Raw genomic sequence first — 17624 nt, 5'->3', positions numbered from 1 at the left:
CCGTCCTATGTCTTGCTTATCCGTTATCGTGGTTGCCAAATTTGGACCTATACATAAACACCGTTAAAATTAAGCTATGCACTGTAAACTTAAAAATGTTGCTACGTAAGTGCATCATAGTGTGTTAAACTGTACTTTTGTGCAAATCTCTCTTAAATAAACTAATAAGATCAGGCAAAGCTTGTAAATCCAATGATTCACTGAAGAATCTTAAGATGCGTTCTAGGAACTTTTTGGCCTGCCCCCAGCAGAAAAAAAGAAGAAGACGAAGAATTAGGATGAAATCATGACGCAGAGGAATTAAAGTTGCTGTTTATTGTTACTATTTTTTCTTACATAATCACGAAGCAGAATTCCAGGGGACTAGAGTCGAGAATGTGAACAAAAACAAATGTGACACTATGCTATTGCAGTACTTAAAGTATGTGAAAATACTTCATCTAATTATGCACATACAAATTATACACTGCCTTGCTACAAAATCACAAAAATATATATTTGAATACATTTTATAACCGTAACAACTAAATTTCTCAACATAAAAGTATCATATAATCCTTAATTTTTCCACGAGTTGCGACAGTGATCATGAGGCGTCCACTGAAACTTGGATGTTTCATTGGCAGGGGAGCTCATAAACCTCTTCCAATCATGAATCACTGCTATCAAATCAGCCATTTTAGCACTAATTCTTCTGCAACAGTTGGAGTGCACAGTCACTACGGCTCTAACATCCTTACTGTTTTGGCAAAACCCACTGAAATAAACAGTGTCTAAGAACCTCACTTTAAGCCCTAACTTTCGAAATTCTCCTCCGTGCATTAGGTTTTGCAGAACGTCTTGTTCTTTTAATCCAGTAGAATTGTCTTTCTTCGCGTACCACGCATCAAACAATGCTATGGTTTTGTTGTTTGATCTGATCATGTAAAAGCCTGTGTTAATGAGATTGGCCTCGGACCATTGGTTGCCGTTGAAATTGTCTGTACTCATCTGCAAGTCTATGGTTTTGTTGTGGCTCAACTTTGGGAATGGATTTCTTAGCCATAACACATCAGTGTCCTGTTCCAGCACGAACGAATTAAAACAATACTCAGCTAATTTAGCTTGAATGAACGATACCTTTATTTACACAACATATATATGGGACTGTATTAATATAATTTTTACAAATATGGCACCAAAATAAAGCTAATATGCTCAAGTGAAAGCTTTCTCTCACCATCACATAAATTGAGACGGAGGGAATAATTACTAATTAAATTGGGAAAAACAATGTTAGTTTAGTCATGCCAATCAAGTGAAAGCTTTCTCTCATTGCGAACACATAAGACAAGTGCTAACATTAATACACCAACACTATGAAATTAAAGAACTGATGTTCCTTAACACTTAAGAAAATAGATTTTTTACAATATCAATATCTTTTAATATATTGTATTGGGTAACCTACCTAGTACAGCTGGACAAGCGATAGTACCCCAAGGCAGAGATAGGCGGTGGAGCACGCCCGCGGTTAGAGGCCCAATTAGAGCAGCCACTATGGAGCCACCAGTAGCTCTCGGCGAGGAGCAGATTTCTAAATTTTGTTGAACCGGTGGGACCAGCTCAGGCTCCGAAGGGACCTATTGCGAAACCTGGATTTCAGGAGACTTTGGCTCAGAGTTTGAGCGTGTATACTAGTTTGGCTCGGGCGAGTATGATCCCAGTTGCTCCAACTCACTCATAGAGTCTCGCCACAAATAATTTTTTCTCCCATGTACTAATCTCACTTTTTATGATGTGAAGTTATGAGATAAAAAATTTTGTACTATCGTTATCTATAATAACTTAAATGCAAAGAAAAAGGAAGGTTGTTAGGTATAGTTTTCAACCAAAAAGCCATCCAACCGATGTGTATATAATGATTAATGAGACGTACCGTGAATATGAAGTTATAACCACGTTTTAAAACGTCGCCTAAGAACCGGGTTCTTCGCCACATCATCTTTATAAAATCTTCAGACATATACAATTTCTCTCCGACGAAATCAACACCCTCCGTTTGGAGCTTGTAGCAATGGAGCCCCAAAAACTTACACCTTCTATACGACGTTTGATCCATCGCAACGATCAACAAGTGTTTGATTAATTTCGCAGTGCTTTTTCCGAGCCAAAAACCATCCAAAAAAATATCCAGCATCGGCTTATCTCCCTCCACATATGCTTTATTTACAATTGCAATAATTACCGTCTTGTCCTTCGTCGCAGCTCCCGCTAATGCTTCTTCTAGCTTATCTCCATATATTTTCATGTTAAACTGGAATACGTATACAAAATAAAATTAATTGGGAACTGAAAATCAGAATCAACTAAAAAATAATTAAAGAATAAGCATGATTACTTACTGTTTTTGAAGGTTGACAAACGGAGTTTCGCATAGGAAATAAAGCAAAATTACTGCTGTAATTACCGGAAGAGCTTAAGAGGAGCATAGATAATAAAACTAAAGTTACAAGTGTATACACAATATAATGATAGTATTCATTGATGAGATTTTTTAAATTCGTATTCTTCAAATCCATGATCTGCACTATAGTTTTGAGTGGCGATCCAAATTAGTTAACGAAATAGAGAATTAATGTTGTTAGAGGAAGAGGAAATATTTCATAAAATTGTTCAGTGTTAAAAGGGGATGACTAGTTGTGTGACTCTTCTAAACTCCAACTACAATTCTACTTGGTTACCATTGGTTTTGTACTTCTATTTGAATTGTTCAACTACTTAACTAGTCGGGAATCCTAATTACCTACGAAATTCATTCTTTGACAAATTTTTGTAAAGAATTTTCAAATTTGGTGTACTAATAATTTGTTTTTTGAAATATACTTTATTTGTTTCTAAATAAAGTTTTAATAAGATATTTCAAAAGCTTGTGAAAAGTATATACCGTCTGGTAGAATTATTGCATTTTTTAAATGTTATAAAAGAATATAGAATGTTACGTTCTGCCAAAAGATAAACGACCTTAACTTTCTTCTAGTAGGAAAACAATTAAACAAAATATTCTATGTGGGGATTGAAAGTTTTTTCTCATTAATTATTTTATTTATATAAATGTTAGTGTCAAAGCCCAAAGGGCATGGCCAAGTAGTAGAGATAATTTGCTTCCATTACTAAACATAAAAACATTTAAATCACGATGTAGGCAGAAACCTAAAATATGTATAAATATTTAAATATAGTGCTAAAAATCAATTATTAACTTAAACTATTTGGGTTAGGGGAGTATAGCATAGATTTAGAGCCCGTTTAGATTGGCTTAAAAAAGTGGCTTCTAAGTACAAGGGCTTAAAAGTAGCTTTTAAGTGTTGGAGCTTGTTTTATAAATAAGCAGTTACCTGTTTGGATAAAAGTGCTAAAACTTAAAAAAGTTGTTGAAGTGTTTGGTAAACAAGTGCTGGTAAGCACTTTTTTCTATTAAAAAGACAAAAATATCCTTAAAGCTGTTAATATTATAAAGGAGTTGATTACTATAATATATTTAATTATAAATTAATGCAAATAAAAAATAATTTATATTTTAATTTAATTTCAATTTATGTGATTACTTTAGATAATTTTTATAAAGTAGAAGAAAGATACTATATAGTCAAGTAGAATTGGTAGAAAGTAACGCAAGTGGATCAGAAAATGATACTTGAGGAAAGTGCAGAAAATGAAAGATGAAGTAGAAACGAAGATGAAAGATGAGGAACGGGTCCTTCATATGTGAAGAAAATAGGAGAAGAAAATATTTTGGGGTTTCCTTGACTGAGGATAAGTTTGATATTATGAAAAGTCATGCTCCCTCAGTTTCAATTTATGTGAACTCATTTGACTGGGCACGAAATTTAAGAAAAGAGAGAAGACTTTTGATCTTGTGGTGTAAAATGAGGCACATATATTTTGTGTGACTATAAATCATTGTGTAAAGGTAAATTATTTCTAAATAAGGAAATGGGTCATTCTTTTTGGCACGGACTAAAAAAAAAATAAGTTCACATAAATTGAAACGGAGGGAGTAATGAACAAAAGAGTAATTTTATTGGTCAAACCAAAATGGCTTTTAAGCCAAAATCGAAAAGGTTGGGATCAACCAACTTGTATTGTTGCTTTTGGCTTTTTTTAAGCACATTTTAATTTTTTTAAGCAGCTTTTCTTTTTGGCCAAACACTCCATATAATAAAAAGTGGCTTAAAAGCTGGTTTTCCAAACACCCTCTTAGTAAGGTGTGCTGAGCGGCCTCATCCTAATTAGTCCCAACTCCCAGTGGCACGTATTACGAATTATACAAATTTATTTAATTAAGCTTTTGACGAATTAGAAGTGTTTATTTTTCCTTAAAAAAAGCTTATTTTGGAGAGCTATGATGTTTCGCCAAGCTTTTGTTTAAAAAAATGTGAGTAATATCATAAGTTAATTTTCTATTCTAGTGAAGAAGTCAAATATGTAGTCGTTTTTTAATCAGAAATAGGAGCTAAAGCTATACGTGATTATTTTCAGAACAAAAATGCCCTTAATAAGAATTACTAACATTTATCAAAGTATTCCAAGTATAGGGAACCCTTAACCATGGGGGCATAGCATGGATTTAGTCAATGATTAAAAATCACCATTGATAGACTAGTACCGTACGTAAGGAATGCTGTATACGGTGAAAAGTAATATAAAAAAAATTCTTTTTATAAACAAAAGCAGAAGCTGTATTTTATTTTATTTTCAGGAAAAAACACTCTTACTGAAAATATATACCGATGTATCCTCATAGTACGAGCAAAAACGAACTTGATGTCTTTCAAACAATACGTCTATGACCAAACTCTCATATACTTGCTTCCTCTCTCTAACTTTTTATTTAATTTTTATATTCTAATTAAATGAAATTTCAAACAAAAAAAATCATTTAATTGCCGTCAAGTCTGACGGTACGAGAATAAGAGTTTGCATATTTTCTATGCCCGCCTGCATTAAAGCCTTGTTACTTTAGCGAGCAATCAGAAACAAGAGAAAGAAACCTTATTTTTTCTCCGAACAAGAAAAAGCAAATCTGTATTGTATTTGTTTAAGTATGTTTAACCTAAAATTAATTAAAAAATTGCTGATTTGGTCTATCTAAGCCATTATCTCTGTCAATTTCACCACTACCTTAACCACATCTTCCACATATATATCCCTGCGAAATCCACGATTCAAAATTTCGAAATGAATTTACACATTAAACAATTGTTTTTCTCAAGTAAAAAGTTCTTTTTTTTCTTCTGAAATATGTTAACCTCAAGGAAAATATATTTCAAAAGTCTTGCTACCTTGTAATCCAGATAGGGTTTTCTCTTTGAAGAATGTTTCCCACCAAGGCGCTAAGAGATTGAACAGTTCCTAATTTTTACGGACGAAAATCATTTTAAAATTCAGACGTTTTCAACCCTTATTATGCAATACTTTTCAATTTGTTTCAATATCATTCTTGTGGTTTTAGTTGAAAATGTCCAGTCACAATCTGGGCCTGTTACCGCTAATCACAGGACGCATTAGCCCATCAAAGGGTATACTCCATCGGGAGAATCATTTGGTGCCACTATTGAAATTTGGACCCCATTAAAAGGAGCTTGAACAAAATAGCCTTCGGTCAGAATTTTGAAGCACACTTGCCAGAATTTTATGTCTTATGGTGACGATCAGAATTTCTGTATTGCCATAACTGGTTACTCTTGGGTGTCGTCCTGATTTTCTTACCATATTTGATTTTCATATCTTTCAAAGGAAAAGACAACATATTTACCATAATTGAGCTTTCCTTTTTGTAGAAGGAAATTATAATTCTTCCATGTTTGGCTAGTCCTTTATCTTGTAGGAAAAGGTTTGGACTTCTATAAATTGGAAATCATTCATTTTCATTCAGCAGCATCCACAATGTAGCTATATGGGGTTTGAGAGTCGTGTTTAGGGGGAGAACTTCACGAGACAAGTGTTAGTGTGTCACTTGTGTTTGCCTCTTCGTGAGGTTGTTCTCTCGATATTTTGTACTCTCATTTATATAATGGATTGCTCATCTCCGCCGTGGACGTAGGTCAGTTGACCGAACCACGTTAAATGTTTGTGTCTCTTTTGGTAGATTCCTATTTTATTATATGATTTATCGTCGTTCAAAGTTTGTTTTGCTAACTTCCGCATGACACCTAATTTTTTCGATCCTAACAGTTACTAGAAACCAATCGTTATACCTAATATTGCAAAACTCTTGGCAAAAATTGACATAACTGACCATAATTTCTGACCGTCGCCATAACTATTGTGCAATAATTTTACCATAATATTTTGCTTTAAATTAGATTCAAATAAACGCCAAATTACTCCAAAATTGATATACAAACTTTTAATATCATTTTTAGCAATTTTTAATAGTTAGATTGATCAACAAGATTTTTTCAAGCTCAAACAAAAATCAACAATGGTGTTTTTCAATTTCTTCAATCAAATTAATCTGAATCATTAAAGATAGATAATAAGCTCAATGGAACATTACCCACTCAATTCTAACCATAAATAAGTAATGAATCTTTAATTTTCTACATCACAAGTTTTATTATTATTTAATTTTAGTTCGAAGCTAATAATAATAATAATAATAATAATAATAATAATAATAATAATAATAATAATAATAATAATAATAATAATAATAATAATAATAATAATAATAATGAGAATAATGAGAATAATAAAAGAAGAAGATGCCAAAAACAAAAGAAAAAAGAGGAAGGAGGAGGAGAAGCAAAAAATATGATGAAAGCTAGAAAATATAAATTTTTCTTAATGAGGTCAAAATATAAATGATGATATTGAAGATATCAGACTTCTGTAATTTCAACTACTCCATCAAGGGTGAAGGCCCATCACAATTTAGAACTCAAATTTTGAATTTCTTTTGTGCCATGTACGAGTTGGTGCTCTATTGTTTGGAATTCAGAAGAAGAAACCAATCCAAGCAATTCCAACAAAGCACAATATGAGATTTGACATGTATTGGCTTGTCTAAGGTTGTCAGCCAGGAAACCCATCGGTGTTTCATTATATTTCTTTGGTCAAATAAATGCTGATTATTAATCCTTTAGTACTTAATGAGTTAGAGAATGCTTGATTATTTACAACATACTCTCACATATATCTTGACATTAAGGTTGCCGTCTAATATATAGCTACAACTTCACTATCTATCCAAAAATATACTATATAGAAAGAGAGAGCCAAAAACCTCCCTTAAAAAGAATATTTAGAAAAAATTAAAGAACAAAAATCCATCCTCTCTCTATTAGTTATCTGTTTTCAAAGTTGAGCTTAAATATCACTCCAAATAAGTTCGACTAGAAAAGTCAAACCATTAGTATGGAGTATTGACCGATAATTTTCCACAACATTGAAATTATGTTGATCGAGAAGCTGGTGTATTTAATTATTAGTCTTTCGGCTTCTTTTCTCGTCTATTGCTCAAAACTTGTAAATTTAGGATCGTTTTCTTTTCACTTAAAATTAATAAATCTAATCATCTACGCCAATCAAAACAAATGACAAGGTATGAGAAGTCTAAAGAGACGCATAGGCGGATCCAGAATTGGAAGTTTATGGGTTCCTATTATAATATCAAATTAATATACAATAATAACTGGGTTCACACTTATATATTTATTGATATTTAATAAAAAAATTTATAAAAATACAGGGTCTATGCAAAAGTTACTGGGTTCCCGAAAACCCAGTAACTATGCTCTACATCCGCCACTGAAGAGACTATGTTAGTTGCCCTAAATGAGGTTACCTAACGTCAGATTTGCAAACACATATTATGCATCTACTGAATTGCTGCAAACGTCCGGTATGAATAAGTTTTTACTTCACACACAAAAGTGTCTCTTTTCTTTAGAAAGTACTAGTATTAGTATCTGCGTGATGCGCTATTAATATTAAAAGAAACTAATGGTAGTATATTGGTATTTATATCTTATTTATAATATTCAAAATTAATATTGTTTTAGTATTTAAATTATCTTTTTCTTATTGAGGACATTTATTTGAAATACCCAACTAATATTATAGTATATAATTCTTCAGGAAGAGTCATTTCATAGAAAAGTCAACTTGAAAGCAACAAACATGTATGCATAGTAATTCTGAAGTATGAATATATTGTAAATTAAAGTATGGCTAGTGTTGCTCCCAAACGCACACGTAAGTATACGTGGTCGACAAGTAATATAATGATAAGTTGAGTGTCGAACCCACAGAGACTTGTGTAAACTACTCACTAAATCACTAAAATTGTTATTCAATCCAACTAAAATTAAAGTCCAATAATATGATTATATTATACTACAATTCTAAATAATAACTAAGTTATCAAGTAACGAGTTGATTGTTGTATATTCAGTAGAGACAAATATTCCAAAGTTGTGATCGATTCACCAATCGTATTGTGTTCTAATTAACTCTCCCTTTCATATAATTCACTCATGGTTGCTAATTAATCGATAAATGCTCTCATAGCCTTCTCCCGAAGTACTACTCACCTATTCTCAATAGATTAACGCCTATATTCCTATGAAATCAATCTATTAAGAACGCATTAAGATCACGATATTTAATTAAGCACGGTGACTAGGTATATTCCTATCCTAACCACAAATCTGCTCCCCCTAAAAGTTAAGATCATGCTCTCTTCAATTCTTCTCTAATCTAAACACGGCTTTCCCAAGCATAACATAGATAGTAAATAGAACCTAACTGCTGGCCAGACAATTAAGCAATTGAACGCAGAATTGAAGAAACAACCATATATTGGTGAATTATAATCAAGGTCAAGCTAATATAAAACAACAATATTCATGGCTAAATCACAACCCCAGAACAATGGGTGTTTAGCTACTCATGATGTAATCAAACAATTGCATAAGTGTTGAATCAATTGGAAATACTATAAAAAGATGAAGAAAACTGAGAATTCTTCGCTTCCTCACGATCCCGTGTGTATCTCTACTCCAAAGTGGTGTCTCCTCCCTCAAAAATAGGTTTAGTCTTGCTTTTATATCAGTTGGGTAGGTCTAGGGCCGAAATAAACTTGTCCCGGGCAAAATATGACACATTTCACGTCCCCGGCGCCCAGCCCGGCACCAGGCGCCCTCCATAGCGCCCCAATTTTTGAGCCTACTGTTTTCAGCCCAACTGTTTCCTTTCCCGATTTTGTTCGTTTTAGCTTCAAATCTTTCACGTTTTGCCCCAAATTGCTCCCGAATCATTCCTACAAGTAAAAACACTTCAAATTAATATAATTCATAGCATTTAACATCCCAAATTCACGAAACAAGAGTAAGATATGAGGCGATATACATAAAAATATATATACTTTAAGCTAAACATCAACACCCCACACTTAGGCTCTTGCTCGTCCTCAAGCAATAGGACTATCTAATAAACCCCCAACTACGTACAAGTATCAAGTATAGAGGAGCACTTTAACCTTTAACTACACACTATACCCTTGACTATGATAAATACCGACACACAAGCGTGACCACACAAAATTTCACATTCTTCCCGTTTAAGCATGCCGAAGTATAATATTTCAATTCAATAATTTCCAATAACCTAATTGTCACCACCCAACCTCACAAGCCGACTTGCAACCACTAAGTACCCTTAATTTATGCACTTACCCAACAAGAAAGTTTACAACATTACCAATCATTCATGAGATCATGTGCCCTCACCAACAAATCGAGAGTGAATATAAATTGATCCACACATTCAAATATGCTTTTGAACATAATTTAAGGACATCACACAATTGAACAAAATTCGCTCACTCTCACAAAGAATTCATATGCATCCCGTGGTCGTTCCATAAGCTTGCCCGTAGTGTATATCTCCACTAATTTAAGCTAGCCAAATCTAGGATCAATTAGGACTTTTAGGTTGTAATGTAGGCTAAGGGACGGGTAGGATATATTTAGAAATAGTAACTCACCCTCGTAAGCACTTTAATACACTACATTTACACTTCAAGCACATATTCTTCTCAACCAAATCACTTGCCATATACAACATAGCCCTCTTTTCACTTAAGCACTTCTCTATTTTGTCACTAGCACAAATCAATAAGAATTGGAGGTGTGTATTTTTCTACATTATTTGAACTATCATATTTTCTTTTTTCTCTTTTCTTGCAATTTTTCTTTTCCTTTCTCTCTCTTTTTTTCTTCACACACTCCATACATTAAAGTTCATCGGCTAGTGACTTTTGATTTCAACTTTAGTGCACCAACGAGCCCTTCCATGTTTCCACTCGAAAGCTACTCCCCAATATCTCACCTTGCTTCTTTTAGCGACTAAGTGCCTTAGGAGGTAAAGGTTCAATCAATATCAAATTAAGAACAAAATAGGGGTATGGCTTGTATGTGGGTGCCAAAAGAAAGGTCTATAGGCTCAAAGGGGCTAGCAACAGAAAATTTTACTTTTATGTGACAAGCACATCTATGATCAAGCAAGAAAATGCCTACGTCATCTCCTAGATTAGAACAACTCACAATTTCGCTTCAATTAACACACGGGGCAAGTTCTAGACTACACAGGATAGCACAGAAAATCACGAATCCTCACACACACGTTGCACATGACTCAATCAAGACGGTTCTGTTCAACTCTCAAGTCAAGCAAGCACAAATAAATGAGAAATTTAAGCAACATTGCACTATGCGGCATACAAGTCAAACAACTGAGAAAATGCGTCACAAAATAGGCTATTTACTTTACTTAGGCTTTACAATTCAAACCATATACACGGGAAAACAGAATGTATGTCATAGACTAATGTGCCAACATCAACCATGCCAGTGAGTATCTCAGAACAACTCAGTTCCTTCCTAAACTACTCCTAAAAAGAAATTAAAAGTGCCCGGTTCAAGCTACATCCTTGGAAAAGAACAGGTGCCCAAAAAAAACCAAGGAATACTACCTAGCTATTCTAAGAAAATAAAATGACACATAAAAAAAATCTTTTTGGTGTTTTTAAATCGGACTTTAATTCCTCAAGAAAATTGTCCAAAAGATCCATCGTCGGGAACAGACCGAGCTTTTTCAACTTTTTTTTTGAACCTAGACTATGTCTACTACGAGTTATAAAAGAAAGACAATTATACTCCAGAAAGTAGTTTCCCCACCCCACACTTATATTATGCATAGTCCTCGATGCATGATCATAGAGAAATATTAAAACAAGGGTGAGAAATACTCCCTGAGACCCTCTCAGACCTAGCTCGGACATGATCCTCAATATTAACGGCTGGGACGACCCCACACTTAAGATCAAACATGCTCCTCAACTTCAACTTTGGGTACTCAGACTTCCCCTACTCTGCAAAAATAAAAAAAACAATACAAAACACAATAAAAAGAAGTAATCAATAGATAAAAGATACACAGGTTGGGTTGCCTCCCAACAAACACCTTATTTATAGTCGTGGCACAACTCTGCTACTCTGCTCAAGTTGGGCGCTTTCTCTTCTTCTTTCTCCCATGAATTCTAGCCTTTTTGCGTGCTCTCAGAAGGTATCCTCTTTCATCTCTGGCTATTTTCGAAATCATCTTTACACGCTCAACTGGAAACACGACCTCCTTTAACTCAGTTGTCCCATCTGGATCACTATAATTCACATAAGGACTCTGCTTTATCCCCTTCGATTCTACCACATTAATCATGCACAAGTCCTCATAATGCTTAGGAAGCTTAAGTACTTTGTACACATTAAAAGTGACCTCCTCATCGTCAACTCTCATTTTTAACTTCCCTGCTCTCACATCAATAATTGCTCCACCAGTAGCTAAGAATGGTCGCCCCAAAATAATGGGCACTTCCTTATCTGCCTCGTAATCAAGAACAATAAAATCAGCAGGAAGAATAAACTTTCCCACTCGAACTAACACATCCTCAATAATTCCTTCGGGCATGACTAGTGACCTATCTGCTAGCTGTAAAGTGATCGTAGTAGGTCTAAGCGCCCCCAATCCGAGTTGCTTGAACAAAGAGGATGGCATCAAATTTATACTGGCCCCTAAATCACACAAGTCTCTACCAACTTCTTGTTTTCCAAGAGACAAAGGAATTGTGAAACTCCCAGGATCCTTCAACTTAGGAGGAAATTTACTCTGAACTCTGGCACTACACTCTTCAGTAAGTGCAACTGTTTCAAACTCTGCATGTCTTCGTTTGTTTGCCACAATATCTTTGAGATACCTTGCATACTTAGGCACTTCCTGCAAAATTTCCACCAAAGGCAGATTCATGCTCACTTGGCTCAAAATATCTAGGAGTTTCTTGTACTTGGCATCATCTTTTTGCTTCTACAGTCTTTGTGGAAACGGAGGCGGTGGCCTAGTCTCAATTACTGTCTTGGGAGCTAATTCTCCTTCAGGATGATCTGTATTCTTCCTTTTCTTTGGAACTTCTTCTAGTGCTCTTCCATTTCTCAAGGTAACTGCATTGACTTGAGATTTAGGATTGGGCTCAGTATCACTTGGAAGAGCTCCAGCTAGTCTAGTGTTTTAAGCACTGGCAAGCTGTCCCATTTGACGCTCCAAATTTCTCACTATTGTGGGGAGGGCTTGCTGTTCAGCCATCACTTTTTTCAACATATCTTCAAGGTGACTTGTAGGACTCGCTTGTTGTTCAACCTAAGGTGGTTTATATTGTTGTTGAGGTGCTTGAGGCCTGTATTGATTCTGAGTGCCCTGGTTTCCACCCCAAGAGAAGTTTGGGTGGTTCCTCTAGTTGGGATTGTAAGTGTCCTCATACTGATTTGTTTGGCCTCGATTTGCATTACCCACAAAATATACAGACTCTGGATTTGCTGGGCATAGATTGCTCATGTGACCCTCTCCACATACTTCACAAAATATTTGAACTTGTTGCACTGGTTGGGCTTGTTGCTTGTTGATACTCAAGTTCATCTGGTTGACTTGATTGGTTAGTGTAGAAATCTGCGCTGATAATGCTGAGACGACATCTAACTCAAGAACCCCTACAGACTTTGCATTATGTGTCTGCCCATCTCTCCTTGCCAATCCGGATTGCTCTTGGAGAATTTGTTCAATAATGCATATATCTCGTCAAAGCTTTTCTCCAACACTTGACCCCCAGCTGCAGCATCTACCACGATCTTTGTTTCAGCATGTAGCCCTTCTATGAAAGTGTGAGCTAACACTTCATTCATCTAATTGTGATGAGGACAGTCTCTGAGTAGCCCCTTGAACCTTTCCCAAGCTGAGTATAAAGATTCTCCCACTTTCTGTTTGAAGGCCACTATCTCACTTCTGATCTTTGCAGTTTTGCCTGAAGGAAAGAACCTTGCCAGAAATTTTCTTGCCAAATCATTCCATGATGTGATGGAGTTAGCTGGTTTTGCCTTTAGCCATCGCTTAGCCTCACCCAATAGAGAGAATGGAAAAAGTGTGAGCCTCACGTAATCTGGAGTGACCCCGTTAGTGATATAAGTATCACTAATCTCCAAGAAGTTCAGAATATACTATTGTGGATCCTCGTGTGGAAGACCCATAAATTGCCCGTTTGCATGAAGTAACTGGATCATGCTCTGTTTCAGATCAAAGTGCCCAGTGATCCTGGGCTTCACTATACTGGAGGTGACATTAGCAATGTTGGGCGTCACCACCTCCTGAACAGCCATGGGTTGCTCCTCTGCCATGTCCACAGGAAATTGAACAAGTGCCTGAATATTATTCGTGTCCCTTGCATCCCTCAACCTCCTATGAAATGTTCTCTCAGGTTCAGGATCAAAGCCTTGAAGTCGGTCCTGGCTTCTGACCCTACGCATTCAATCAAAGTTCCTGAGATCTGAGCAACAATCAAGTAACGTTAGACTATACTAAATAAACAATTAAAGCAAAAACTAGCAAGTACTTAATATTCAAGTCCCCGGCAACGGCGCCAAAACTTGTTGCTCCCAAACGCACACGCAAGTATACGTGGTCGACAAGTAATATAATGATAAGTTGAGTGTCGAACCCACAGAGACTTGTGTAAACTACTCACTAAATCACTAAAATTGTTATTCAATCCAACTAAAATAAAAGTCCAATAATATGATTATATTATATTACAATTCTAAATAATAACTAAGTTATCAAGTAACGAGTTGATTGTTGTGTATTCAGTAGAGACAAATATTCCAGAGTTGTGATCGATTCACCAATCGTATTGTGTTCTAATTAACTCTCCCTTTCATATAATTCACTCATGGTTGCTAATTAATCGATAAATGCTCTCATAGCCTTCTCCCGAAGTACTACTCACCTATTCTCAATAGATTAACGCCTATATTACTATGAAATCAATCTATTAAGAACGCATTAAGATCAAGATATTTAATTAAGCACGGTGACTAGGTATATTCTTATCCTAACCACAAATCTGCTCCCCCTAAAAGTTAAGATCATGCTCTCTTCAATTCTTCTCTAATCTAAACACGGCTTTCCCAAGCATAGCATAGATAGTAAATAGAACCTAACTGTTGGCCAGACAATTAAGTAATTAAACACAGAATTGAAGAAACAACCATATATTGGTGAATTATAATCAAGGTCAAGCTAATATAAAACAACAATATTCATGGATAAATCACAACCCCAGAACAATGGGTGTTTAGCCACTCATGATGTAATCAAACAATTGCATAAGTGTTGAATCAATTGGAAATACTAGAAAAAGATGAAGAAAACTAAGAATTCTTCGCTTCCTCACGATCCCGTGTGTATCTCTACTCCAAAGTGGCGTCTCCTCCCTCAAAAATAGGTTTAGTCTTGCTTTTATATCAGTTGGGTAGGTCTAGGGCCGAAATAAACTTGTCCCGGGCAAAATAGGACACATTTCACGTCACCGGTGCCCAGCCCGGCGCCCTCCATAGCACCCCAATTTTTGAGCCTACTGTTTTCAGCACCACAGGTGGCGCCAAGCGCTGCCTGTGGCGCCCAACTGCTTCCTTTCCCGATTTTGTTCGTTTTAGCTTCAAATCTTTCACGTTTTGCCCCAAATTGCTCCCGAATCATTCCTACAAGTAAAAACACTTCAAATCAATATAATTCATAGCATTTAACATCCCAAATTCACGAAACAAGAGTAAGATATGAGGCGATATACATAAAAATATATATACTTTAAGATAAACATCAGCTAGCAACACACAATTCTTTCTCCTATACATCAAATAATCACAAATTTTTTATCAAACCATAATAGATGGTCATCTTTTACTAAAAGTAAGAAAGGTTGTTGAAAAAACAATCACTTTAATCAATAAATAGAAACATGAACTGATCAATATAAATTATAATGAGTGAAATCTGACTGACTACATGCAATTTAGTGGCACCAAATCATTACGGAATCACAAAATTGGAACGAAAACAGGTTGTTCTCCTTTACTTGTCTTTTTCAACTCCTTTATGAGTTAAAGATGGGATGCAAAATCCCACCTTAAACCAACCCCATTAAACTTCAATGAAAGCACCATTCCTACTGCTAATAGCATAGTAGCGTTCAAAAGTTCAATGAATAATATTTAATAATGCTGAACAACAGAACATCTAAATAATGGTTAAAACATCTTTCCACATTATAATTGATCAAATAATAGATGGCACGTCTTTGTGACGACCTGGTCAGTCGTCTCATGAGTTGCCACTTTATTTCCCCCATTTCTGCTTCTTATTGCTTTGTTTATCGGTTCTATGAGTGATCGGGTTGGTTGGCTCGGGTTCGAAAAGGATTTGGTAAGGTTTGAGACACTTAGTCTCTTGTGAGGAAGCTAAGTTAGAAAAGTCAACTGGATCTTGATTTATATGTTAGAGGGCTCGGATGTGAATTCCAATGGTTTGGATAGCTTCGGGTGGTGATTTGGGACTTAGGAGCGTAATCAGAACGTATTTTGGAGGTCCGGCGTAGATTTAGGCTTGAATTGGCGAAATTGGATTTCTGGCGCTTTCCGGTTGATAGGTGAGATTTTGATATAAGGGTCAGAATGGAATTTTGAGAGTTGCAGTAGCTACCGTTGTGTCATTTGGGATGTGTGTGCAAAATTTCAGGTCATTCGGACGTGATTTGGTTGGGTTTTTTATCAAAAGAGTAATTTAGAAGATTTTAGAATTCTTAGGCTTGAATCCGATGCGAATTTGGTGTTTTGATGTTGTTTCGAGCATTCCGAAGGTTGGAACAAGTTTGAATGATGTTATGGGATATGTTGGCATGTTTGGTTGAGGTCCCGGGGGCCTCGGGTGAGTTTCGGGTGGTCAATCGGACCATTTCATATTGTGAAAATTGCAGAAAATTGTTGATCAGTGTTGCAGAGAAATGGCCTTCGCGTTCGCGAAGGGTTAGTTGATGAGGCAGATATTTAGCCTTCGCATTCGCGAGGAAGGCTCCGCGTTCGCGAAGGGCTGGAATAAGGTGCATCGCGTTCGCGAGGTAGAGTCACGTTCACATAGGGGGAATTGAGCAGCTGGGTTTGAAGATTGTTTTGTTCATCTCGTTCACGAGAGAGGGAGTGCGTTCGCGAAGGGTTAGGTTGAGGAACCATCGCGTTCGCGAGGTTCAGTTCGCGTTCGTGTAAGAGGATTTTTGTTCAAAGTTAATTTGCGCTTCGCGAACGCGAGGCGTTGACCGCGTTTGCGAAGAAGGAATTGAGACCTGCGCAGAATGTTTAAATAGTCATCTTGTCCGCAATTTTCGGGTTAACTTCCACCATTTTTGATCGATTTTGGAGCTTTTTGAAGAGGATTGAAGAGGGATTCAAGGGGAAACACTTGGAGGTAAGATTCATGGACTTAATACTCGATTCTAATGTGAATTCTACCTAATTAATCATGGAAATTAAGCCTAAAATTGAAGAACTAGGGCTTGTAGTTGGAGACCTAGAATTTGGGATTTAAGGGGTCGTTTGTGGTTAGATTTTGGTGCTTTTGGTATGAATGAACTCGGGGAGTGATAAGGAGTCCATTGATGTGATTTTTATCGGAATCCGAGACATGGGCCTAGGGGTCGGGTTTGGTCAATTTCGGTATTTGTATTGTAATTTGATTTCTTTCGAGTGGGCTTTGTTTTCTTAGCATACTTTATGATTTTCCATTGATTTTGGTTAGATTTGGAGCATCCGGAGGCCGATTCGAGGGGCAAAGGCATCACGAGCTAGAGATTTGGACCGGGTAGAGGTGAGTAATGATTGTAAATGTTGTCCCGAGGGTATGAAACTCCGAATTGCACATCGTTGTGCTATATAGAGGTGACGCACACGCTAGATAACGAGCGTGGGGTCGTACACTATTGAGAATTGTGACTTAGTCCGTCCCGAATGATTATTTTACCACGTATTTGACTGAAAACTATTTGCTATCATCATGTTTTGGGTTGAACGCCATATTTGGGCCTCTGCTAATTATTTGAACCCTTAAGGGATTTTTACTGATATTTCCTCACTGTTTTAACTTTATACTTGAACTTAGTCAAGCTATGTTCTACTGTTTTCATAACTCAGCCATGTTTACTCTGCGTTAAC

The 17624-nt window shown here is 36.1% G+C and overlaps 1 protein-coding gene and 1 non-coding gene across 3 annotated transcripts; one reads left to right on the top strand and one right to left on the bottom strand.

The window, feature by feature from the left end:
* Window positions 1-300: 300 nt before the first annotated feature.
* LOC107825599 (uncharacterized protein At1g28695-like) lies at window positions 301-2709 on the bottom strand. 2 transcript variants are annotated; one of them, XM_016652476.2, is made up of 3 exons: window positions 2385-2709; window positions 1919-2296; window positions 301-1059 (listed from the first exon to the last, which is right to left on the bottom strand). In XM_016652476.2, the coding sequence occupies exons 1-3, from the start codon at window positions 2559-2561 to the stop codon at window positions 559-561; spliced, it is 1056 nt and encodes a 351-aa protein (XP_016507962.1). In that variant the 5' UTR covers window positions 2562-2709; the 3' UTR covers window positions 301-558. The 2 variants fall into 2 exon arrangements, 1 of the variants encoding a protein (XP_016507962.1); XR_012710144.1 differs by lacking the exons at window positions 1919-2296; window positions 2385-2709 and adding an exon at window positions 1451-1902 and having other exon boundaries at window positions 923-1059.
* A 10567-nt stretch (window positions 2710-13276) lies between these two features.
* Window positions 13277-13381, top strand: LOC142182366 (small nucleolar RNA R71). The gene has a single exon (XR_012711202.1). It is a non-coding gene; the product is annotated as a small nucleolar RNA R71 (small nucleolar RNA).
* Window positions 13382-17624: the final 4243 nt, after the last annotated feature.

This window comes from Nicotiana tabacum, chromosome 6 (assembly GCF_000715075.1).
Source record: "Nicotiana tabacum cultivar K326 chromosome 6, ASM71507v2, whole genome shotgun sequence".
Taxonomy (NCBI): Eukaryota; Viridiplantae; Streptophyta; class Magnoliopsida; order Solanales; family Solanaceae; genus Nicotiana; species Nicotiana tabacum.
This window is presented reverse-complemented; position numbering and strand designations above follow the sequence as displayed.